This window comes from Mastomys coucha, unplaced genomic scaffold, assembly GCF_008632895.1.
Source record: "Mastomys coucha isolate ucsf_1 unplaced genomic scaffold, UCSF_Mcou_1 pScaffold1, whole genome shotgun sequence".
NCBI classification, from domain to species: Eukaryota; Metazoa; Chordata; class Mammalia; order Rodentia; family Muridae; genus Mastomys; species Mastomys coucha.
The window spans coordinates 37,609,445-37,634,891 of record NW_022196891.1 but is presented as its reverse complement, the minus strand read 5'-3'; the positions used below and the strand labels follow the sequence as shown (position 1 = coordinate 37,634,891).

Genomic DNA, 25,447 nt, shown 5'->3' with positions numbered 1-25,447 from the left:
TAAAGAAAATATCTAAAATTAAAAAAAAAAAAAGAGTAATCCAGGATGGCTACTTACAATGGTGTGGAGCCTAAGGATCCAAGATTTCCCGGCTTCCTATCCCTTAGCTTGTTTTCCCTTGTCAGAGAACCTGAGCATTTTTTTTTCTTTTATTGGATATTTTCTTTATTTATATTTCAAATGCTATCCTCTTTTCAGGTGTCCCTTCTGGAACCCCATACCCCATTCCCCCTCACCCTGCCTCTAGGAGGATACTCCCCCACCTGCCCAGTTTTCTCCCTACCATGGTAAGATCTTCCTTTGACACTTTCCATCCCCTATTTCCAGTGACCGATGTTTCACAGGAAACATGCAAAACAGGTTTTCTCAAGAAATAGGAAAGAGGTTACGTGTGCTATAGGTAGTAGCTATTGATATCAGGATTATTATTTGAACTGAACAAATTACAGAACAAAACTCAGGTGTTGTGTATAAAACTTCCGGAATTCACCTTTTCCCTGATAGGTTTAGTCTTACTTTGGTAAATATGACCTTGCTATGCCTATAACATTTTGGATATGGAAACACTTAGTCTGATTTTGTATGTTTGAAATGCCTAACTTTTTTTCCAAGGACTCACAGTAGATCAGTTGCTTTAGATTTCAGAAAAGAGTTTGAACAGTGTTGAAATTATAACAAACATGGACTTTTGAAACTTTGTGTATATATATATGTATATGTATGTATACATGTGTATATATATGTATATATGTGTGCGTGTGTGTATACATATATATATATACACATATATACATATATATGGAGAGAGAGAAAGGGAGAGAGGGAGAGAGAGGGAGAGAGAGAGAGAGACAGAGAGAGAGAGAGAGAGAGGGAGGGAGAGAGAGAGAGAGTTTTATAAGGAAACCATGAGCCTATGTGGTGCGCAAAGATAGAATGTTGTGGTTTGGATATAAAATGTCCCAGGGTCTCATGTGTTTGAACACTTGGTGCTCAGCAGGTGATAGTGTTTTGGAGGATAAACCCTGGGATTTTAACATCTGGTCCCACTTCCTGCGCACTGTCTGATTCCCTGACTCCAAAAGAGGATGTGATCAGCCCTCCATGCTGTTGCTTCAGTGACTTCCCTACTGTGATGCACTGTGATCCTTGGAACAGTAAACCAAATAAACCTTTCCTTAAATTGCTTCTCATCAGATACTAGTCACAGCAAAATGCCTTACTTCAGACCATCATTAGAATTTGTATGAATGACGAATTAATGGATGCTTTATGTCTTATCTGAAAGTACTGAAAACTTGGGGAATACTTTCATGTCATAGGTATAAATGATTCCTTCCAAAGAGTATCAATGTTTGATGTAGACTGTGGCTACAGCAAAGCTGTGTATTTCATGTGTATTTCTCCATCTCAACCCCTCTTATAAGAACTGCCACTCAGCTCAAAACCAAACGTCTGTGAGAACGATAACAAAAGACCAGCTTACTCTGAAAAGGTCTAACAATCCCCACCATGTTTTCATGAAACGTGAAAAAATAATTATACACAAAACATCCCAGAGCCATGAAAACCAAGGCTTAGGAGCTATGAACTTCATATGCCTTAAAAGTGAATGGTGCTGCTCTTTAAAAAACATTTACACTTGTGTAGACAGCAGGTAGGTGTTGAGTTGTTGACATCAGAAAAAAATCCAAACCATTTACTTTAATTATAGCTGCATCACTGAACACCTAGGGAATCCAGGCATATTACAGATTTTGCATTTTATTAAACTATAGTAGCTTAATCACTTAATTTTAATTGACTATGTATATACTGAACTATGTATACTGTATAGTACAATAAGCATGCAACAGTAGTTTAACCACTAAATAGTTAAGTAAAACTGTTTAACACAGTGAATTATGGTGAGAGTTTAAAAAATGAAAACATTTGAAATTTCCATAACTATAACTGAACAAATTCTGCATATCATGCAAATTTCTAAGAGTAGACAGAATGTCAAAGAACAAGATGAGAAGCCACATAGCCTTCTCCTTCTACTGAAACATTGAGAATAAGTAAAGTAGAGTGGACATTAACATATTTCTGCTTTAAACTTTACTGCTATTACTTACAATCATATTCTCCAAGGCATGTTTGGCAAGCCAACAATTTAGGAAAACTGGAACAAATAGATTTCTTAACGTAGGCCAGAATATCTGAAAAATAAGCAAACATTCTAAATTTCATCTCACAGAAAGAATTTATACAAACAGATTAAAAAGCAAGTAAAACAGAATAAAAGTTAGCAAAATAAAGAAAAGATTTAAAACAACACCAAAATACTCTAAAAATCAACACTAATTAATAGTCTTTCACTCCTTCTTAAAGTCTTTCTTGGGGAAATTATTATAGATGCATAAAGTAAGAGGCTTCATGGATGTCAGACCTAACCTTGCTGATTCTATTATTAAGTCTTATCCAGTAGTTTTTTTTTTTTTTTTTACATTGCTATTTCTCTATCTGAGGTGGTAACGAGTTACAAGGCTGTCTTTTATAACATATCAGTATCTTAAGATTCAAACAATTTAAGTGATGTTGAGAAACTGCAGTTACTTCTACTTATATTTAGTTAGCTTTTCACTTAATGTAGTTCCAGTTCTCTCTGTAAAAAAGTCATTCAAATTAAAATATAAAAAGTGAGGAGCAGGCTGGGCGATGGTGGCACATGCCTTTAATCCTAGCACTTGGGAGGCAGAGGCAGGTGGATTTCTGAGTTCGAGGCCAGCCTGGTCTACAGAGTGAGTACCAGGACAGCCCGGGCTACACAGAGAAACCCTGTCTCCAAAAACCGAAAACAAACAAAAAAAAAAAGTGAGGAGCAGCTTCAAATAATAATGTCTTTATTTCTCTTTTTTTCAAGTAAAGTCCAAACACCTCTAATTTCAAACATCATTGCTATATCAAATTGATACTAGAACCTAATTGATGAGTGAAATCCTCAGGGTTACATATATATGGGATGGCAGTGGAAGAGAGTGAATGTAGCATAGAGTTATTGCAAGAGAAATTGCGTTCTTTAAGGAGGAGCTGGCCACTTGGCACTAGTGAAGAACCAAACTGGGTAAATTCCATACACAAACTAGATATGAACATGCTCTCAGTATGAAAAATGTGGTAAATATCTCATATGATGAGTTTCTATCTTAAAGCTTCTACAATATAAGTAATGAAAAGTTGAGGATCTTTAAACAATATTGGCATTAGTTCAAATGATACCTCTGTGCTGTATAATTCTATAGTAGGTTTCTTTAAGCTATTGTATTGAAACATACTAGATTTCATTTAACTATTCAATTCAGTTATCATACTGATTTTATTTTTTTTTTAAGGAGCCAGATTCGATTCAAAGTCTGAATCCATGCCTTTTAGTGTTCATTATATAGAAGTATTTAGACATAGAGAATTCACTTAAATCTAGTGACAAACAATCCTTTTCAAGGTGCTAATACTTACTGAGATGATGAAGGGGACTGCATTAATTATTTCCAAGATGAATGGAATTCTTAAAATCTGCTCCCAAATATTTCCCTATAAATAAATGTTAAATAAAAGCAAATATCAGAGAAGTTCCAAGACTCAGAATTTCTCTAGTAATGCAAACACCTTTATTAACACATTATTGAATCTATATATGAATGTAGCAATGACGTCTAAACTGATTTAAGCAGAATTGCACTCTATGGTTTTGTAATGTCAGAACTAAAGTAAGTAGCTAAAGTAGATCGGTAATAGTGTACTTAAGATTTTTCAGTTAATAAGCTCTAAAACAAGTTACTAATAAATAAAGTACACTAACAGGATGCTAGGAGAAATTGCCACAGTTTGTTTTCTACTATCACAAATATACTAGCTCCTTGTAATGTATCTTAGGTCTTTTGTAAATCTAGTTACAAGTTTGTTAACTAGAATTATTATTAAATTTAATCAATATTAAAACATCATTTAATCACATATATTCTGTTCTCCCAATCCCCACTGTGAAATTAATAAAGGACTGAACACATAATTTTCAGAGCCCAGTGAATAATAAATAAATGGGGCCTCTTAACAATTTCAAGAAAGGTTATGACAATATTAAAACAGTCACAGAGATCTTGATGTTGTGGAAATCTTTGGATTATGCAGATGACAAATGTGCCCATTAAAGTGACCTTGATACTTAAGGTCGGGGTATGGTCTGAATATACCTGCCTTGTACTGGAAGCTGGATCCTCTGTACAGGACCATAAGGGGGAAAGGAATCAAGCTTTGGTGAGAAAGATTGACTTTGAAGGGGAGTAATATCACTTTTGTGGGGATCCCAGTGAGTTCCATTAGGGGCACATTTTCACAACAAGCTCAGCTGGGGAATGCAACTATCCCTGAATTTTTGTTTCAATATTGCACTTTCCAATCCTCATTCCCTTACTATAATGTGAACCAACAGGGGAACCTTGAATAAGGCAAATCAATGAAGCTACCTAACAGGACTTTCAGACTTCAGGCCCGTATGACATAGTTACCTTCTCCATTTGTGAAATACCTAATCTCATAGACCAACACTACATCTCATAGCAAATCCTCAGAATGTCCTCAAACAATTTAATGTATGAAGAGACCTATGCACTGGAAAAACTATCAGAAAACTGGATTGGTTACATTTTCCAGTCGTCATTTAACACTAGATATAAATGAAAACTTGCCAATATTCCTTGATGGTTCAATACTTCATTACATTACCATGGTATAAGTATGCCCATATCCCCATATCATCTACTTGCTAGGTGCTAAGATGTTAAACATGTCTGTCATGTTATATTTAATGTAATATATTAAGTAGCAGCTGGGGAATGGGAGCAACTAGAGATCTTTTCTGGATAGAATGTTATGAGTTAAATGAAACCTTTCTCAAAATTTCAGACTAAGTGAAAAGGACTCAAAGGAACCACTTAGCTGCACGCAGACTTGAGGCTATATTTAGCCCATGCCTAGTACATGAGGAAAATGAGGAAAGCAAAGAAAATGAGAGCTAGGCTAAGAACAAGCCACAAGTCCTTTAGTTATAAGATGACAGTTTAATGGAGACAAAGGAGGGGACATATTGATCTCCTTTTGCATGGTTTACCCTTACAAAGTGTGTGACTGGGGTGACAGGGGACTGGAACAGATGGGAAACACAGGAGCCCAGATCTTTACAAGACCCTGAGAAGAAAGCCTGATCCACTGCATGAGGAACCTTCAGCACAAAGCAGGGCCAAGGAAGCTATCATAGAAAGCCAGGTAGAGCTTCTCCTTATCATGCCAAAGGATGTCGTACCGATTGCAGTGCAGACACTGACCGCAGTTCCCTCTTGGCTTTCTTGTCCTTTGGGTACCAAGTGAGATGGAATCAAACAGAAAGGAAAGGGAACTGAGGGAGAGAACTGTGATAAGGGGGGTATCTGACCTGAGGACAATACACACTCTTCTTGCATTACAAAATTATATATAAATTCATCATTCTGTCCAATTAGCATGGACCAGCAAGAAGATGCATGGACTTAGAGAGGTACAAAATGTCCAGACTTCCATGCCAATACTGACTCAGACTTCTCAAAATCATCAGTTTTAACTTATTTTACTGATGTCAGATTATATTTTTAATTACAGATTAATATTTTTTTCTAACAGTACAAAAACAAATTACAATTACTTTCCCAGCCCCTGTGAAACACTGGACAAACTTAGTTCATGGTAATTTATCTCCTAACAACTATCTTAATTTAATACATTATTTGTATTTTAATGATTTTTCCTTGAACAATTTAAGCTGTCTTAAAACATCCTTCTGATTTGATGGGATTCATTTCTGAATTATCTTTCATTTTAGGGTACAAGGTTCTTTCTAAATTTCAGTCTCCACTGTCTAGAGAATGAAATCCAAGCCTGTATTGTAACATGAAGATTTGCAATTTTAACTCTAAATACCAGTTTAGTCTGTAGTATGCTCCTTTCTCCATTATAAAATCACCCACTGATTCATCCATATTAAATTTTGCAGCTTCCCGGAGCTGCCAGTCTTTGTATACTTGTGGAATGCTGCTCATATTTCTTCTTCTGGATAAAATGCATTTCTCTCTCTCAAAAAAAAAAAGAGTTTGTAACATGAATTGCACTTATTTATGTACTTACTGGGGCTAAAGTAAGTACAAAAAATAAATAAATGAATTGCAAATATTTTATACACCCTCTCTTTAATTCAATGTTTTATTTTTTTTAACTGAAGGATATATCCTGTTAATAATCTACACTGAAAACTCTTGAAAGAAGTTTATAATTGAAAACTTCCTCGAATGTAAGTAGACACAAATCACCAGGCATGAGAGCAAATTTCAAGAGAAATTTAAAGAGAAGAATATAAAGAGAGATTTAAAATGTTCTACCTGCATGTGAGGACTTCTAGGCTGCAGCTACAACTTATAATCAACCATAACCTGTGACTTTAAGACATTTTCTTTCTAGCCCAGATCAATACCCGATCTTTGAAATTCTGACTCAGGTCAAATATTTAATCCACTAGTCCATATTGAGAACTTGAAATCATAAATGCAATATGTCAGAAAGCCAAACATTCCTTATTGAACTCTCTTCTAGTAAGTCAAGTATCTTTAACAATCCTATTACATCATCCTTTCCTATACCATGTGAATGTACTGTATAAACAAGACATAAAGATTTGCAAATTGAGCATGAGAATTTTGGTTTATTTTCATCTAGTGCTAAGCTTCTTATTAGTGGCTGCCCATCCAATCCTGTCCCACTGAAATTTATTTACACTCTCTGTACCTGCATTATATTACTAAACATGCATTGCCAATGAACTGATCAAATATACCTTCACTCCACTCACTTTATACTCTTTTTTTTTTTTTTTTTTTTTTTTTTTCATTTTTCAAGACAGGGTTTCTCTGTATAGCCCTGTCTGTCCTGGAACTCACTCTGTAGACCAGGCTGGCCTCGAACTCACACTCCACTCACTTTAAAACTCTACAACTATTCCCACATTTTAACAACAAAAAGTACTATTATAATACAAATGCACTATCCCAGTTAAATCATACGAGCTCTCTATAATTATTTTATTTTTAAAACTTTAAACCACACACAGTGAGAGTCAACATAAACCCAGGTCAAGACACTTCGATTTGTTCCTTACACAAGTGCTTCAAAGGGTGCCGTCCTTAAATAGATACATTATGCCAACCACACAATGGCTGATTCATTGTGTCTGTGTTGGGGAGCAGGAGTTTCTTGGTGTGTGTGTGTGTGTGTGTGTGTGTGTGTGTGTGTGTGTGTTACAGCAACTGAATGAACTTCCCACTGAGGACTAATTTTCATAGTCAAACTGTATACAGGAGTAATGTGTTTATGGGTAAAAGAACCACATATTTTCAGTTACATTTGTTTTCCTTAATTCTCAGGTCTCAGACTATCTTCTGAACTAAGTGATGCATATATAAATTATCTTCCCTAAAATAGTTATTATAAATAAATATGAGAAGTACACATGAGTTTTACTGGCCATTAGGAATTCCTAGTGGACCTGCATCATAAAAATCTACAGGACAAAATTGAATTATGATGAACAAAGTGAACATGCACTGATGGACTGACTGCCACTACACAGCAAACTAAAAACAATATCCAACGACAAGCAATGTGTCTCTCAAAATCGTATCCAACACTTATTTCACTTAATTTCACTTTCATGTTAGAAACAGAAGGTATTGTTCCTTCTAAGAGATAATTTACTATCAATTCTACCTGTGTAATGTTACATTACTCTTACTCGCAAAATTCAATAAGATGTAAAGAAATGTTATTCCAACCATTTCAATTACCATGGGCGTATTAGTCCTTAGTCACGCTGTAACAAAATACATGACAGAAAATGTACTAGAATTATCACCAAGATAAATGTTGCAGAAATATGGCAATCTCATTCTTGCAAAGCCCAGTTTGAACCTAGGACTAATATGTAAAAATTTGTATTCTTGTGGGTTTTTTTCTTTCAAAATTGTATATTAATTACATTTCTCTCTTCCCTTTCCTTCCTCCAATCCCTTGAATATAGCCCTCTGCACTCTCCAAATTCATGGCAATTGTTATTGCAAGAATATAAATGTATATACATATAGATTTCTTAATATAACTTGGTGAGTCCAGATAATGCTACTTTTGTATGTGTATTTTCAGAGCTGATTGTTTAGCTGTGAACAACTCACTGGAGTTCTCTCCCCTGGAGAGGACCACCTCTCCGGTTCCTGCTCTATTTTTCTTCAATTGCCTATAGTTAATTGTGTGGAGTTGAAGCCTTGTGGGCTTTTCCACATGTGTTTTGGTTTCTCTTGTTCAGTTTATGTATAGGCCTTCTTCTTAGTGATAGTTTACTGTCACTAAGAAGTGACAGTGACAGTTTCTGATATTACGAGGAGACACAATCTCACAGCAAAGTCCCTGATCGTTTTGGCTCTTACAGGTTTTCTGCCCCCCACGCCCAATTCTGTAATACTTCTTGAGCCTTAGATGTATGAGTTAAGCATTTTATTCTTAGAGGATTAAAACCAATAATACTAACTTACCTAATGAGAGAATATAATAGTTTATGTTCTTTGAATAGACTTCAAATATTATAGTAAAGCTTGTCATTAAATAATGACAATAAATAAGCACTAATGTAAATATCGGACACCAAGGCATGGCAATCAATCCAAAGTCTTAGATGTACCTGTCACCATCTAAAATGTACTTGACCAGTTTAATAAGTAAGTTATTATGTCGATAGATATCTCAGCATTAATGCTGGTTAGAATAAAAAGCTCATAGACATAACTAAAGCTTTTAAGTGTGAAGAATTTTTATTTTAGGGGTTTGGAAATCAAGCTGATGTTTGCTGTTGTTTCCTTTTATTTATTTATTTTATTTTATTTCTTCTGTTTGTTTTTTCAAGACAGGGTTTCTCTATTTAGTCCTGGATATCCTGGAACTCACTCTGTAGGCCAGGCTGGCCTCGAACTCAGAAATCCGCCTGCCTCTGCCTCCCAAGTGCTGGGATTAAAGGCGTGCGCCACCACTGCCCAGCTGCTGTTTCTTCTTGGTGGACTTAATATGTATGTATAAGTAGAGTTCCATTTTGAAAGCATTTAATAAAGATGGATATTTATGGTGCCAGAAGAGTAAGAAATTTAGTGTTGGACTTAGTGTTTATACTACCAAGTAGCTACAAACATTAATGAAAGGAGTGCATGAACACAGACCTACACTTCTAAATGAGAGAAAATAAGGTTCATCATGTGATGGATACTGCATTCTTTTTTTGCTGATTTCCAAATGCACTTTAAAATTTTGCTAATTTTATTCTCTGTCTCCATAAAATATTAAACATTTGTTTTATTTTTAAAAATTATTTCATACTAATTTTAGAATGATGTTGGGAATATAAATATTTCCTTAACATTGTAATTGTTTTTAAATATTAAATATATAAATAACAACCTATTTATAAAAGTATGCATGAGAAATATATGAGAACTGAATATTTAGAGTGATATTTTAGATGTTTGGGTATCAAATACTATAAATGTAAAATAAAATTTGTAATGCAATTAAATAAAATTTTTGCAAGTATATCTTCTACTTTTTAAAAATTGTGGTTTGTACAAAGGACTATATTTTAGATTCTTGTTTACAAACCCTTACTTGGTATCAATTATTTAATTGATTCATTGCAAATAAATTACTCAACACTATGCTGGCTATGTCAAAAAAGTTCATGAATTTGACTAATTATTATAAGAAAAGAAGATAATGAATAGAAAATTATTCTACTGTCACAAATTCTTTTTAATCCACTCTATTTCCATCGTTAATTCTTAGACTTTACCATCGATTTCTCCTCCAGCTAACCATTAAAGTTTATGGGGTCAGAATAGAAATATTATATATTATCAAGGCCTCCTACTAAGCCTTAGAATGTTAATGATAGAAAGTACTTAGTTATGAATGTCATCATCATATAGCTGCAATGGAAAATTATTCTGAACATCTTTGTATATTTTAAAAAACTTTTTCAATCTGAGAAGTCTTTCTAGAAAAACAGAAAGAAAAAAAAAAGAAAAAAAAACGGGCAGTGGTGGCACACGCTTTTAATCCCAGCACTTTGGAGGCAGAGGCAGGTGGATTTCTGAGTTCGAGGCCAGCCTGGTCTACAGAGTGAGTTCCAGGACAGCCAGGGCTGTACAGAGAAACCTTGTCTCGAAAAGCCAAAATAAAATAAAATAAAATAAAATAAAATAAAATAAAGAAAAGCAGAAAAAATATATTAATTTTAGTTGAAATTTGATGGAAATACATTTACAAATAAATATTATTATTAGGGTGTTGTGTATCTGTAAATGAGCATGGACAAGTGAACGAGGCATGACTGATTTATCCAAAAAGTCCGCATGCCTACTTAGTTAAATATAAATCTCCTATGTCTTACCACTCAGCTAAAAATTAAACAATTTACAAAAAAATCCTAATGTTTATTTTTCACTTTAGGTCGTTGTGAATTTTGAGTTGTCTGTTCATCAGGACAAACCTATCGTTCACATTCTCTGATAGGAGACATGGATTATTAAAAGTCTCTGCCTCTGTTAATGCAGAATATCCCTGTGATAGTACATTCTAAGTAATTTATATACATATGACTTTCAGCTTCCTTCTTCCAGTTGGTGGAAATATTTCACTTTCCTTGTCTGGTTTTCATTACTTTCCATGAGATTTCTTCTTCCATCATTCTTTACCCCTCTTTAGTTTTCTCTAGTGAAACAATGCAGGTAGTCTCCATCATTAGATGCCACCCCTAAATCACTCATTCCTTCTAGTGGGTTCCTGCCCTAGTCAGCCAACATACTACATTAAGTAAATTTGCTCTTGATGGTGCTCCATTGAGACTGTTTTTCTGGACTGTAAAAAAATAAAAGTAATTTTAAAAATGTGTCTATAATCCAATGCTTACTAATTTATTTCCATATATTTTATTCATCAGATTTATTCTTTCAGAATTGATCTAATTTTTTAGCAATTTTAGATAAGACTAGTGAAAATTGAAATAAAAATGAAATTGATCTAAAAGAAACATTGATTAAATTTGTAAATACTACTATATCAAAATGAAGGTTTGAAGAATAATTTCTTTTTTTTATTAGATGTTTTCTTATTTACAATATCTCCTTTCCCAGGTTCCCCTCCAAAAAAGAAAAAGAAAAAAAGAAAAAAGAAAAATGAAAGAAAATACGAAAAAAAAAAAACCAAACAAAAAAAAACCTAAAACAATCCCCTGTTTCCTCCCTCTTTCCCCTACTCACCACTCCACCCCCTCCTGCTTACTGGCCCTAGCATTACCCTACACTGGGGTATAGAACCTTTACAGGGCCAAGGTCCTTTCCTCCCATTGACTGACTGACTTGGCCATCCTCTGCTATACGCATGCTTCTGGAGCCATGAGTCCCCTCATGTGTACTCTTTGGTTGGAGTTTTAGTCCATGGGAGCTCTGAGAGTACTAGTTAGTTCATATTGTTGTTCCTCCTAAGGGGCTGCAAACCCTTCAGCTCCTTGGATCCTTTCTCTAGCTCCTTCATTGGGGACCCTGTACTCAGTCGAATGGATGGCTGTGAGCCTCTACTTTTGTATTAGTCGGGTACTGTCAGAGCCTCTCAGGAGACAGCTATATCAGGCTCCTGTCATCCAGCACTTGCTGGCATCCACAATAGTGTCTAGATTTGATGAATGAATATGGGAAGGATTCCCAGGTGGAGCAGTCTCTGAATTGTCCTTCCTTTAGTCTCTGCTCCATAGTTAGCTTCTAAAAGTCCTTCCATGGGTATTTTGTTCCCCCTTTTAAGAAGGAATGAAGTATCCTCACTTTGGTCTTCCTCCTTCTTGAGTTTCTTATGGTTTGTGGTTTGTACTTTGTGTATTCCGATCTTCTAGGCTAATATCCACTTATCAGAGAATGCATACCATGTGTGTTTCACCTTGAAAATTGGGAAATAAATTGGATAGGAGGCTAGGATTCTTCTAAAATTAGGCCCTTTGTACACTTATGTTGCTGTATGCGAGACTAGAAAAATCAGTACTTTCTACTCTTGCGTCTTTTCTGTATTGCACTTGTTGGGTATAGTCTCTAAATTCTGCAAGTTTATCAGCTCACCTCTCAAATTCTTGGCTGCTACTTTCATGTTGACTCCCTTTATCGTTTCTATAAACGTGACCTTAGAGTTTTAATGAATCTTCTAGATCTTAATCCTCACACTTTTTTATTAATCATCCCATTCGTTTACATCTCAAATGATAGCCTACTTCTTGACTACCCTTTCCCCCAACCTCCTATCACATGACATTCTCCTTCCCAGTTACCCCTCTACCAACCTCCCATCCCACATCTGCCCTCCCATTCCCCTTTGCCTCTATGAGGGTGCTCCTCTACCCACCCACACTATCCTGCCCCACCATGCCTGCCTCCCCCTACACTGGGGTATTAAACCTCCCCTGAACCAAGGGCCTTCCCTCCTGTTGCAGTTGGGCAAGGCCATCTACTGCTACATATGTATCTACAGCCATGGATCCCTCCAGGTACGTTACTTGGTTGGTGGTCTAGACTCTAGAAGAACTGGCTGATCCTTACCTGTTTTCACATCATGCCTTTCTGTCCACCTCAATGCACTATTTCCAAAGCCAATTCTATTCTATCTAGACTCCATATTGACTTTTCCCCTTGTATAGTAATTTCAATATTCTTGCATTGTTTCCAGTCATCTCAATTCAAAAAACTTTTAAAATGACATTTAATTTTCTTTTTGTCATTGATCAAAACCAATCAGATAGTCATTTGTTTATCTTCTGCCTTCATAATTTTACATCAGGTACTACAATTTTATTGACCTAGTTTAATTCTCTCTAACTTTTGGATTAGGTTGGATTTTCTGTGTATTTGATTGGTTGCTTAGCTGAGTTGGTTTTGTTGTTGTTATTGTTGTTTTCATTTTGGTTTGGTTTTTTAGGCTTTTTTGTTTGTTTTTTCTCTTTGTTTTTGGACAGAGACTCATGAAGCTCAGGCTAATATCAGATTTGCAATGCTTTTGTGAAATGCCTTGATTTCTTTGGTCCTTCTGTTTCTATCTATAAAGCCTATAGTTATAGTAGTGAACAACCATGCCCAACTTCACTATTGATTTTTTTCTTCATCCTCTTTTGTTTGTCAATCAACACATGGTCTTTACTATAAGATGTGTTTTAGAATTGTGTTACTTAGAGGTACTGGTAATTTCCCTTTCTATGTTGCCATACAAGGTATCCATATTTTAACCAAATATAATCATATGTCATTCTTCTACTTCATATATATGTGTTTGTGTGTGTGTGTGTGTGTGTGTGTGTGTGTGTGTATATATATATATATATTTACATGCTTAATTTATCCTTTCCTAATTTATCAATAACAACATCCATGTCTTTTCACATTGCTTTATTAAAAATCACTGATACAAGGGCTCAGACTATTTATTATTGAAGACTATCCTAAGACACATTGCACCACACTGATCTATACTGCTTCTTACTTTCTCATTTACATTGTACTTATCTGTATAATTTTTCCAACATGGCACTTTCTAGATTGTAAACTCATTGAGAAAAGAGTCATGAAGGGTAAAGTTCATTAAACTGGAGCTCTTCACAAATACTTGATAAACTGTCTTAACTAAACTGAACTTCACCAGTAATTAAAATAATTTATTAAAATAACTCCTAAAAGACATACTTGTTTCCTGCTTTTTAAATAAATTAAGAAAAGAGATGATTGTGAACAATAAAAAGGAGGATCATTCAACTGCCTCAATAGAAGCATGCCTGTAATGGGTAAGTGAGCACACAGGAATTAGCCAAGCACTTTTAACAAAGACACCAAGGAAAATCCTACCATATTACTCTAGTTTTTTATCACATACTAGAGAGGCTCTGAATAATTAAAGTGGTTTAAGAAGAGCTTGCCTTATCCCCTAGTATGGATAATAAAAAGAAGAAAACACTGTAAATGCTAGCAGTGAGTTATCCAGTAGAAAACTAATTACACTATCTTACCTTATAACTGAGGTAACCAAGGAGTATTGTTTCAAATAGACTTATCAATGCCACCGAGACCTAAAAGGTAAATTGTGACCTATGAGAAAAGGCAAGGTAAATAAGATATGTTTCCATTATGTGCTAGGAACTGTACACAAATATGTAAGAATGTGTTCATGCATATGCAAATGTAGATATGTGCATATTATATATATGCAAATAATATAAGTGGCACATAATACATAAACTTCAGTTTTCAGGGGAAGGGATGCACACAATATTTTACTGTCTTCTGTATTACAGATTAGTTTTCATAATTTCATATATTCTCAATGAATAAATTTTACTCATTGTCCAAAGTATAAAAATGGGAGTTCAACATTCATACTGATTAAAGTGAGCAAGATACATAAAGACTAGGGTTACACCTATTTGCTTTTCTTAACACCATTGTTCAAATCAGTCTTTCCCTTCAGAAAATTAAAAACAAGGTTCAAACTGAGTAGACTGAATCACTTTATTTCACCTAGGACAATATGTAATGCTAACATCCGTGAATTTTCTAAACATGGGCCATTTCAACAATGTAGCATGCTTCGGGATTACATAAAACCCATGACCAATTGTGCTTTTATGGTTGACAATGCTAGTTTTGTGTTATTTAAACAAGCTCCTTTCTCTACATGCTCTATAGTTACAATTACTGTCAGAAATTATTGGAGCAGAAAAAAAAGTAGAGAAATTCAGAAATTATTCTTCAATGATATGCTTTTTCTTGAGTAAGTAGATTAATTACAGTGGTTCAATAAAACTTTTTTCATACAAAAAATGGAGATTAGGATAAAATATGCAAACATGAACAGGAAATGATTTCAATGTATATTTATTGTATAATTAAGTACTAAGCTACTTTATAATCAAAAAAAGAAATTTGCAAGTTTTAGCTTGTTTCTTACTAAAATAAAACTTTAAAATTTAATTGAACAGTAAATATTAACATAATCAAAACAGATGAATGGCTAGCAATCCCAATAAAATCTATCCATTGATGTATTTAACTTGTCATTCTTATAACAGAAAGCGAGAAACATTTTGATTTTCTCCACAAATCCTCTATTAAGATTATTTATGATATTTTCTTATAGCAGATCATTACATGATATCCAGAAAATTCTAAAATGCTATTTTACATACTATTCAGAATAGTATTTAAGTTAAATAAAAGCAATTTTAAATTTAAATAAGAGCAAATGCATACATCTATAGAACATTAATTTCTTCTAGTTTTACATAAAGAATGATATAGGAGTTACATGAAATACCATAATACTATATTTCAACAACCCTCTAACACTTGGGAAGGTATTTGCTACTAATTATTTCCATACTAAATGACATTGCAATAGAAGTCAAAGTAAACCAGTGGTTCTCAACTTAATAATGCTGTACTTCTTTAACACAGTTCATTATGTTGTAGTGACACCCAACCATAAAATTATTTTTGTTGTTACTTCAAAACTGTACTTTTGTTACTGTTATGAATCATAATATAAATATATTTGGAGATAAAGGTTTGCCAAATGGGTCAGACCCCACAGATTGAGAACCACTGATATAATTAAACTCACTTAAACAAACATGAAGTATGTATATTAATTTTTATGTGTATATATAATCATGTTGCATTTTCAAAATCATTCAATACTGTAAATAATGTGGAAAGAAGCAGCATGCCATTTTAGAGCAATCAAACTCCTGACCTGGGTATCGCTGTGCTACAAATAGAAGACAGGCAATAAATCCTAAGTTTCTCCTTCAACCTCTGCGACTTCTTTATGTTAGTGATCCTATTGTCTGTTTAATTTAAATGATCTATAGACTATAAATATACAGGAAAGTGACAGGATCTTATAAAAGGTGCCATTTGCAATGTCTGATAAAAACAAGAATTAAGGCTAGGCAACTGGAAGGAACATTGGATTATAATTCAGAGTTACTTTTCCCTTGTCTATGGTTTTCTTGAAATTCTAAGGACCTACAACATATTTTTTTCCTTTATGCAACATCTGTGTGGTTTCTAAGCTTATACCTTCATTTATTTAGGTTCTAACTCATTCCTATAGGGAAAAAGTACCCGCAGTAATGGTACTTGGTTGCTCTTAAAGGAGGTACATGAGTCCTGTACTGTAGTTTGGAAAACACCCAGTGTCTGGACCCTGATTTGCTTGCTTTTTATGCTTTTGTTTTCTAACTTACAACTCTCTTAGAAGTCTAATCCAGATTGCAAGGAAAGTCTCAAAAGGTATACTGGGAAAACAAGAAAAAAAAAAGTCAAGAGGTTAGCCCAAGATGTGCATTAAGGTATGATATAAGGGAAATGCAATTTGAACATCAACAGAACACTTTTCAATAGTGTTTCTTTGTAAAATATAAATGGATACTGAAATAAAGGAGTAAATAAACTTGTACGTAACCTGTAAACCCCATAAAGGTAGACTTCGGTTAACCCAAAATATGTGAGACCTATGGGAAAGAAAAATTCAAACTTTAGGTTTTTTTTAAATACGTGAAAAATCCATTTATTTAAAAAAATGATTATATGTGAAAGCATTAAAACAACAGTTAGTAGATAAAAAACAATGACATGTAGAGATCAACATGAGAAACATCAGAGCAATCAACATGAGAAACAGAGCGATATAATGCATTCCGCTTTTTAACTAATAATCATTTCCACTCTAATATAGAGATATCATATTTTACCTTACATTTTTATCTTTGTTATTAGTGAATTAAAAAAAAAACAAGCCTTTAGTTATGAGGATTGGCAGATATTATAAAATTTTTGATCCAGTTTCTACTAAAAATTCATTAATGGCTCTTCTACAAATGTAAAGAATACATTGTTTTTAAAAGTGTTTATATTTGGATCTATCTATCAATAGTTCAGATTTGTAATTATATAAAACATTTAAATATATACTATTATGTATGATTATTATGTCCTAATGTGAAATAACTATCTGTAAGAATCTTCTTTAAATGTTATTCTTCCTGATTTTAACATGTTTACACTCTCCAATAACCACAATAACAGAGTTACCATACCACTAATTATACATATAATTTATTGAACTAGGTGATATACATAAAAATAAAATCTACTTGGGAAAAGATGAAAATTTCTCAGCCTCTGAAGGAACCAGGCACATATGTAGTGCACAGAAATACATGTAGACAAAATATCACATGGAAACTATTAAAGAAAATTTAGACAGATATATGTGTCTTACAAAAGTTATATATAACAAAATATATCTCAATCATTTGGTAATAATAAAAAAATTGCTAAAATGAACACTAAATGATTTTTAAAGAGCAATTGATAATTATCATGGATATAAGATATAGTTATATCTATGAAGGGTTTTTAATTAGACTGTGATTTTACCTTGCCATTCCATGGAAAGAGACCATGGACTGTTTAAACTTAACACTTTTAAATTGAAATAAGATTTACAAGCATTATATCACATACGTTTTATACCATATGAAAGAATCTATAAATCTCTAATATCAAAAGCAAAATTAATGGGTTTTTTTACCAATTTAACATAAAATTCAATAAATACATAGAAACTTTTGTAAAATGCTAGTGGCTAAACTATGAAATATATAAAAGTAGGTTTGTCATGAACAAGAATAAGTTACAAATGTACAAATTCCTAGATAAATCCCCGCACAAACAAGGGATAAATTAAGAATTTATATCTCTACCACAGTGACAAACAAAGCTTCATGTCATTGACAGCAACAACAGAAGGAAAATATCAATAAAAATATTTAAGTAACATTTACTACAGTGTTATTAATAAAAGGAAACTAACTGCATTCTATCTGGGAGCCCAACAGGCAAACATCATGATCATCTTCAAGATTACAAAAAAATAGCCATGACAGCTTTAATAAATAATGATCAGTAATCGCATACTGGGACATATGTCATATCTGTGTATCTTGGGAAAATCTGAATGAACTCATCATCAAATAGTAGATAACAATTTTACTCTTTAGAACTATAACTAATTGAAATGAAACAAAAGAAAATGATAAAATATAAATGCAAATGATTTATGTTTAATCTGACTTTGCAAGTAGCTCAAGATCATTTATTAAACATAATTAAAATAGAAGAAGAGCCATCTCAAACAGTGCAGAGATAGAAACAGTCAAATGTAGAAAGTTAATGGCATATAGTACAATGACTTTCCTAAACATTCCCATACAGCCTTCTCTTACATGAAGGAATATAAATTCTCAAAGTGTCATAACAACCTTAACATCTAAACTGAGTTTCATGGAGTGCCATATTCAGGATGTATGTGTAATACACAAATTAGAGTACCCAGGCCAACATGTGGAACATAACCATAAAATAAACTCATATAACCTTTCATATTTCTTAAAATCACTGGGTACGCAGTACCTAAATGAGGCCACTGAATTAAAACTCGGCCAACCCACAACAAATAAGAGAAAGTAAGCACTTTGTATAGTATAGTAGTTCCTACATTGCTTAGGTATCCATGATTTAGCACTGATCAGCATATAGAAGCATACCAGAATTGAGCTTATGTGCTAGAAATGATTTTCAGAAACAAAACTTGAAAAACATTAGAAAAAAGAGGCCTAACTCCACATCAGACAAGCAATGATGAAGCATGCCAAGGATGAACCCACTTTTGATAAATGCACGTCCAGAGGCTTTCCGTGTGCTGGCTGTGACAGTGGCCTTCACTCACTGAGATCATTCTTCCTTCCTCCCCAAGACATGCAGGGTAGAATGCAAAAGGCCACTCCGACCAGACATTCTACCCAGTCCTGACAAGTGAGACTATGACGGACTCTCATGAAAGATACTTCAGAGAAATTTGAGTAACAGGGAATTTTGTTATATTCCTAGAATGTTTAAGTCTCTGTTCCTCCTTCACTCTGTTCTTTCTATAAATGGAATGCTACAGACAATTCACACAAAAATGCACACAAAGACAAGGGTGTTGTGTTTGTGTAAGTATTATATTTACGATATGATGCAATGGTGTGTGTGTGTGTGTGTGTGTGTGTGTGTGTGTGTGTGTTGCATTCTTATATAAGAAAAGGTTTTTAACATATTAGGAATATCACTATTAGACATTTTCTTGATGAAAAATTTGTGTTATACTTGGTACTATCTAAATCTACACAGCAACTTTATGGGAAAGAAAGGAAGGTTTATATTATAACATTCATTTCTATATTTGATCAAATATTGAGAATACATTGCCATAGTTCTATTTGATGTGTGAATAACTTTTACTGTTAAATAGTAATAATATTTAAAATCTGATCACAGTACATGTTATACTAGGGACCAACTTTGCATACAAATTCAAAAATTTCAAAAATCAAAGAATGTTCATATGTGCCTCAGTTTCTCTTCCAGAGGCTCAATGAAACTAAGGGAGGCAATAGTTTATTTTAGCTCCAGGGTAGGTTTTAAGACAGACATTAAAGATTGGAAACAGCTAGTCATAATCATTATTACTACTGCAGCTACTAATAATATTACTAATAATATTGATATTATTAAAATAGTATTAATAATAGCAATGGTAGTCACTTAAACATTTTCAATAGTCAAAAAAAGGTGTGCTTTAGATAAAATCTTCTACAGGCCATGAGTAAACATGGCTCTTTGTCCAATGTACCCATAAATGACCCAGAGCAGTCTCTGGCACTACAGCCATGAAATCCTTAACTACACACCATATATGTCAACATTTTCAGTATCTATGATGTCAGACGTTCACAGTAAAATTATTCTCCTATCTTTCTATTCATCCATACTGTAGTAGTTTCATATCAGTTTAATTCCTGGGTAAAAAAGGCTTAAAAATAAAGCAAGGCAGCTCAAAATATCTGCAGCCTTATCAGGTCAGAAACTATAATTAAATAAATCTCTTTGCTGAATTAGCCTCATTATTTTAAAATAGAGCCTGGACCCATAAAGGCCACTTCTGTTTTTCATTAACCAAGACTGCACTGACAATGGAACTAAACAAAACAGTGTTCTTGAAATGGAGACCTAAGTTAGTTTATTATGGTTTTTAATTACAGTAATCTGGTTTTTCAAATGTATATCCTCTGTAATTATGACTGAATATTTTTAGTAATAGTACACAGAAGTTAATTGTAGGAAACTTTGTTCTCTTAATGTTTCCAAATAATATAATTTTACTCTGCTATCATTCACAATGCCTTTTCCTTTACAAGCATCCTTCACAGATCCTTTTAGAATTTTTAGCTCTCTCTATATTCTATTCACAAATCACCATGTTTTAAAAACACCTATTTTTTTTTTTACTTTATAGAACTTTATAGAAGGATTTACTTTGTAGAAGGATTTTTTTCCCATGAGGACACATTTTTAATGACACAAAGACAGAAGCTTGTAATTTCTCAGTCTAACTGGCATCTTAGATTTCTTCACTGCAAAACATCAATGAAATGGGTAGAAATAATTCCATCAATAGAACCTCCCAAGACCTATGGCAAGTATGAGAGCTACAAGAAAATGTGGCCCTTCATCTCAGCAAACTTCTGGATAAGACCGAGAAATCATGGGAAATTTAAGAACAATAGAATGTCTACGAGAAACACCTACAGGCTGTGTAGACAGTACCCATGTAAAACTCCCGATCCAGAACAGATCTGGGCTGTGAGAGCATACACGATGCCTGGTAAATATTAGCTAAAGAGTTAATATCCTGCAGGGGTCCATCATTGTAAAAAGATGTTTAAAGTGATGAATTTTGAGTGTCAGATAGGGAAAACACATTTCTATGAGGCCTCAACATAAAGAAGGGCACAGAATATCCTAGAGACTTCATAGAAGCAACCAAAGCTGTACTAAGAGACTCCTGAAGTGGCATAAGTGTGAGTTAGAACATAAAGCTATGTCAGTTACATGTCTGTTCATGCACTTACTTAAAAAAATGACTACTGTTCACTGTGACAGAGTCTTGGATCCAAGCAATGATCTATATCTATTCTAATACAAAACCCAGCAAATTAAACCAACCAAGAAAAATACATTCAGTTTATGTAAAAGATACAAAGTCAGTAGGGAAAAACAAGCAAATTCAGTAGAGAAAAACAAGCAAAAAAAGCCCTGTGGTAGGCATTACCTTCTGGGACCTAATAGTAGACACAAGGTCAGCTAGTCTGAAATAAAGGGGCAAAGAATGAGCAGTGAAAAGTGAAGTCACAAGAAAAGCAGGATTTAAGACAGGTTAATCGGATTCAAAGCAGATGCAAAGGAACTAGCTTTACACTTTGCTGGTTCAATGATATAGCAAGCTCCAAGTCCTGATACCATTACTGATGAGTTTAGCATGGCTGCCCACTGAGTGGCACAACATCTGAAAGAGATGCAGAAACTTACACCCAACCAATGGACGGAAGCTGGGACCCCTGGGTTGAATTAGGGAAGAGCTGGAAGAAGCTGAGGAGGAGGGCTATCCCATAGGAAGATCAACAGTCTCAACTAACCTGGACACCCAAGATCTCTCAGACACTGAGCCACCAACCAGGCAGCATAAACTAGCTGATAATGAGGCCCCCAACACATACAAAGCAGAGGACTGCCTGGTCTAGCCTCAGTGAGAGAAGAAGTACCTAACCCTTGAGAGACTTTTGACCCCAGGGAGGTAGTAGGTCTGGTGGGGTGGGGGTAGGCACATCCCCTTTGAGAGAGGAGGAGGAATGGGATGAGGAACAGTCAGAGGGCAGACCAGGAGGGGGATAATGACTGGACTGTAAGAAAAAAAAAAGATTAAATAAAATAATAATAATAATAATAATAATAATAATAATAATAATAGTAAAGAATAAACAAATTGGGAGCACTCCTAGACTAGGAACACTGGTGAGCAGGCTACTGTAGCAGTACTGACAAAGGCATGTGGTCTGCATCGCGGAGGTACATTGAAACGCAACTAACAGGAGGATGGACATTGAGTGTGCAGATGACAATACATTCCCAGGGATTTGTGTCTGTTACAGAAAACACTGGGAGTTAAGGGGAACTCTAAAATTTTTGGTCTGAGCCACTGTTCAGCTGTATTATTACTTGCAATGGAGAAAGCAGTGGCCGGAACAGGATGGTGAGCAGGAAGAACAGTCACAAACTGGTTGGGATATGGTCAGCGAAGGACGCATTCTGGACAGCCAAGTGGAGCTCCTGAGCATAGAGCACACTTGAACTATGGAGAAGGCAAGCACTATGTCCAGGAACACTGGAAAATGGGCACCGTGAGATCTGTAGTGAAGATCTTAGCAAACTGAAACCAACTTCTGATTCTGTTTAAGAATAGCATGGTAAAAATTAAATATATATTGAAAGAAATAATGTATACCATGAAATGATTCTAATGCTAGAAAATAGCAACATCCCCCAAAAAGCTTTTACACAGACAGCGGTTCCTGCAGAATGCTAAATATTCCAATGACCCTTTGCTGATTTCACTTACAGTGATATAATTCAGAACGGCCAAGGATTCACTAAAGTGAATCATCATAATTCAGTTTCAAAATAATTATCATACATACTATTATACTAGCCAAACTTCACTCATTCACTTACTAACCCTCATCTAATCTCCAAACCTTTAAATAAACTCAAAATCACAGTCACTTTCCAAATAAGCTAGATTATCAAATATGTTCAAATACATATGATAAACTTATTTTCTCTCTTACTCATGTACTTTTCTTTTATCTTAAGGCAAGATTTCACAAGAGAAACTGATAGCAGGTGTTAGTTGTCAATTTTAATTTTCCTTTGAATATCATCACAAACTTACGAGGTCATCCAGGAGTCCTGTCTTTAATGACATCAAAACTATGCAGGAATGTCATTACACACTCAGGGCTCTACTGCTCTAGCGAAGGACAGAGTCTAATAGAAAGGCAGTGAGTTAGTGGAAATAATTAAGCAAAATAAGATTGTAAATGAAAAAACTAAAATACATAAAAATGAATACCACTTTATGTAAATAAATATGCATAGGCTAAAACCATCTTGAGAGAATCTTATTTCCACTAAAAGGTAATAACTACATTGTAATGGGAAGTATAATGACACTAGCATACTGCAAAGGATACGTAATTCAGTAATAGAAAGGCATGCAAGTGTGTGGAGAGACGAGCCCATTTGCCAATGTTCACAACATTCTGACTAGCAACTACACATTCATGTAATAGGTTTCGGATTATCTTTAGTTAATAACGTATTCACCAAACTTAGAAGAATTTTCTCAGCATCCTATCCGTTCATACAAATGTCTTACACCCTTAAAAATTGACATTCTTATAACAGTCTTCAAATTGTAATAATTCAAAAACAATGAAAGGTATGTGGAAGAAGCCTTACCATTCATTTCCCTGTGAAGGTTTCTCAAGCAAGACGCGGATAATGTATAATAAGCAGCTTAACAATTTGAGGGAAAAGTTGAACAAGCGGATTCTTAGACCTTTAAGCAAACAGCAAAAAGTTAGGTTTCATTTGAATATGGTACATAAAAGAGAAAGAAAGAATTGTCAAAAATATTATCTTTCAGTCCAGCACATAGAAGGTATTTAGAATGCACGTTATAATTTTCTAAACTTACTGAAGTTGTTGGAAGCTGAATTTTAATAACAACTCCTAAAGTAAAATGTGAAAGATATCGAATTTATGAGCCACAAATGACAGAGAGCATTCCGTAAATGAGAGATCTGTGTTTTAAAAGTCAAAAGCCACAAAATTTACATCATGTCAAGGTTGTTTCAAATCTGTCTATACTTTAATTATTACTTGGGAAATAATTTTAACTAGCTCAAAAATAGAGCTGCCCCCATCTTGCCCATAATACATCCTATGACTCTGAAGCACCTTGTTGATTTGATTACAGAGAAAACATGTTTATATAATTACCTGTGACACTTTTGCTATTGTATTCATTATATGCTATATATCATCTGTATAATTACAACTTTTATAATAATTATGTCATCATTTACCATGAGAAGTCATAATAGCTTGTACTCATAATTACACAACTAGAAAAAAATTCTCTCTCATACTGAAGTGGGAAAATTGAAGTTCTTAAAAACCAGGTTTAATGGCCATTGGAATGTTAACTGTTTTGAAAATCAAGAGTAACATGCATTTACCATACAAAGTGCTTAGGTCATGGTTGAGAGAACCATGATGCCTGAGGAAGAAGGCTAATGAAGGTTAACTACATTGACTAACAGGAACACTGCCATGCTTCTAATCAGTGGCATGTGCTTTGTGTATTTTGTATTAAATTATGAGAATGGCCTTTCAATAATTATTACTCAATGAAATCTAGAATGAAGTGTTACCTTTTCGTCTCCTTTTTTTTTTCTTTGTGGAGTGTATTTATAGCATTCTTGAGCAGTAATTTTTTAAATTGTGCAATCATTTCTCGTTTTCTGTATTGAAGTGCTGAGGACTTTGTGGGTTACCTGCTGTTCTAATTTCATCTCTTTCATCACAATAAAACATTTTTGAACTGAGATAATACAAGGTGGAAAGGGATTATTTAATCATATAGCTTACAGTTTCATAGATATGGGTCTCCTCTGTAGCCAGGTGAGTATTCGATGATGGGCCTAACCCTGTGATGAATTGCATCATCTTTCAGATGTTTTAGCTCCCTTTGGGTAATATCTACTGATGGGGCTTCCCTGTAATTTAGATGCGAAGGTAGGAAGGCTATTCTACCACTGAAAATATCTCACCAATGTCGGCTAACACTTATGTGTTCCCTATATGCAGTATATGAATGTGCTCTCACAAATCAGGATTCTCTTAATGAAGTCTACCTGATGACACAGAGCTCAACTGAGAGCAATGCAAACAGATCCAGATATTAAAATTCACAGCCCCAACTCTGTGACAGCAGAGTTCTTATATTTTTCTGATTCTTATATTGAAAGCAATGATCATATTATTATAAATGGTCTGAAAAACGTGTAGGATTGTATAATGTACCAAGTATTACACATACTTCAATTCAGCAGGGTTCAGCAGTGGTCCCAATGGTATTTCAGTTGTTCCCAATTTATTTCTTTCTCTCTTCCTTCCTTCCTTCCTTCCTTTCTCTCTTTCTTTCTTCCTTTCTTCCTTTCTTCCTTCCTTCCTTCCTTCCTTTCTTTCTTTCTTTCTTTCTT

The 25,447-nt window shown here is 34.3% G+C and overlaps 1 protein-coding gene across 5 annotated transcripts in view; it reads right to left on the bottom strand.

Moving 5' to 3' along the window:
• Kcnt2 (potassium sodium-activated channel subfamily T member 2) overlaps positions 1-25,447 on the bottom strand; it is a 353,683-nt gene that overhangs the window by 227,644 nt on the left and 100,592 nt on the right. For all 5 annotated transcript variants that reach the window (XR_004122600.1, XM_031384276.1, XM_031384279.1 and 2 more), the window contains exons 3-7: positions 23,640-23,739; positions 16,642-16,690; positions 14,186-14,245; positions 3,496-3,570; positions 2,115-2,198 (exon numbers count right to left, since the gene is read on the bottom strand). Coding sequence is in view for 4 of the 5 variants with exons in the window: in XM_031384276.1 (XP_031240136.1) it covers positions 2,115-2,198; positions 3,496-3,570; positions 14,186-14,245; positions 16,642-16,690; positions 23,640-23,739 (368 nt within the window). In the remaining variant the exon portion in view is untranslated. The remainder of the gene's footprint in view (positions 1-2,114; positions 2,199-3,495; positions 3,571-14,185; positions 14,246-16,641; positions 16,691-23,639; positions 23,740-25,447) is intronic.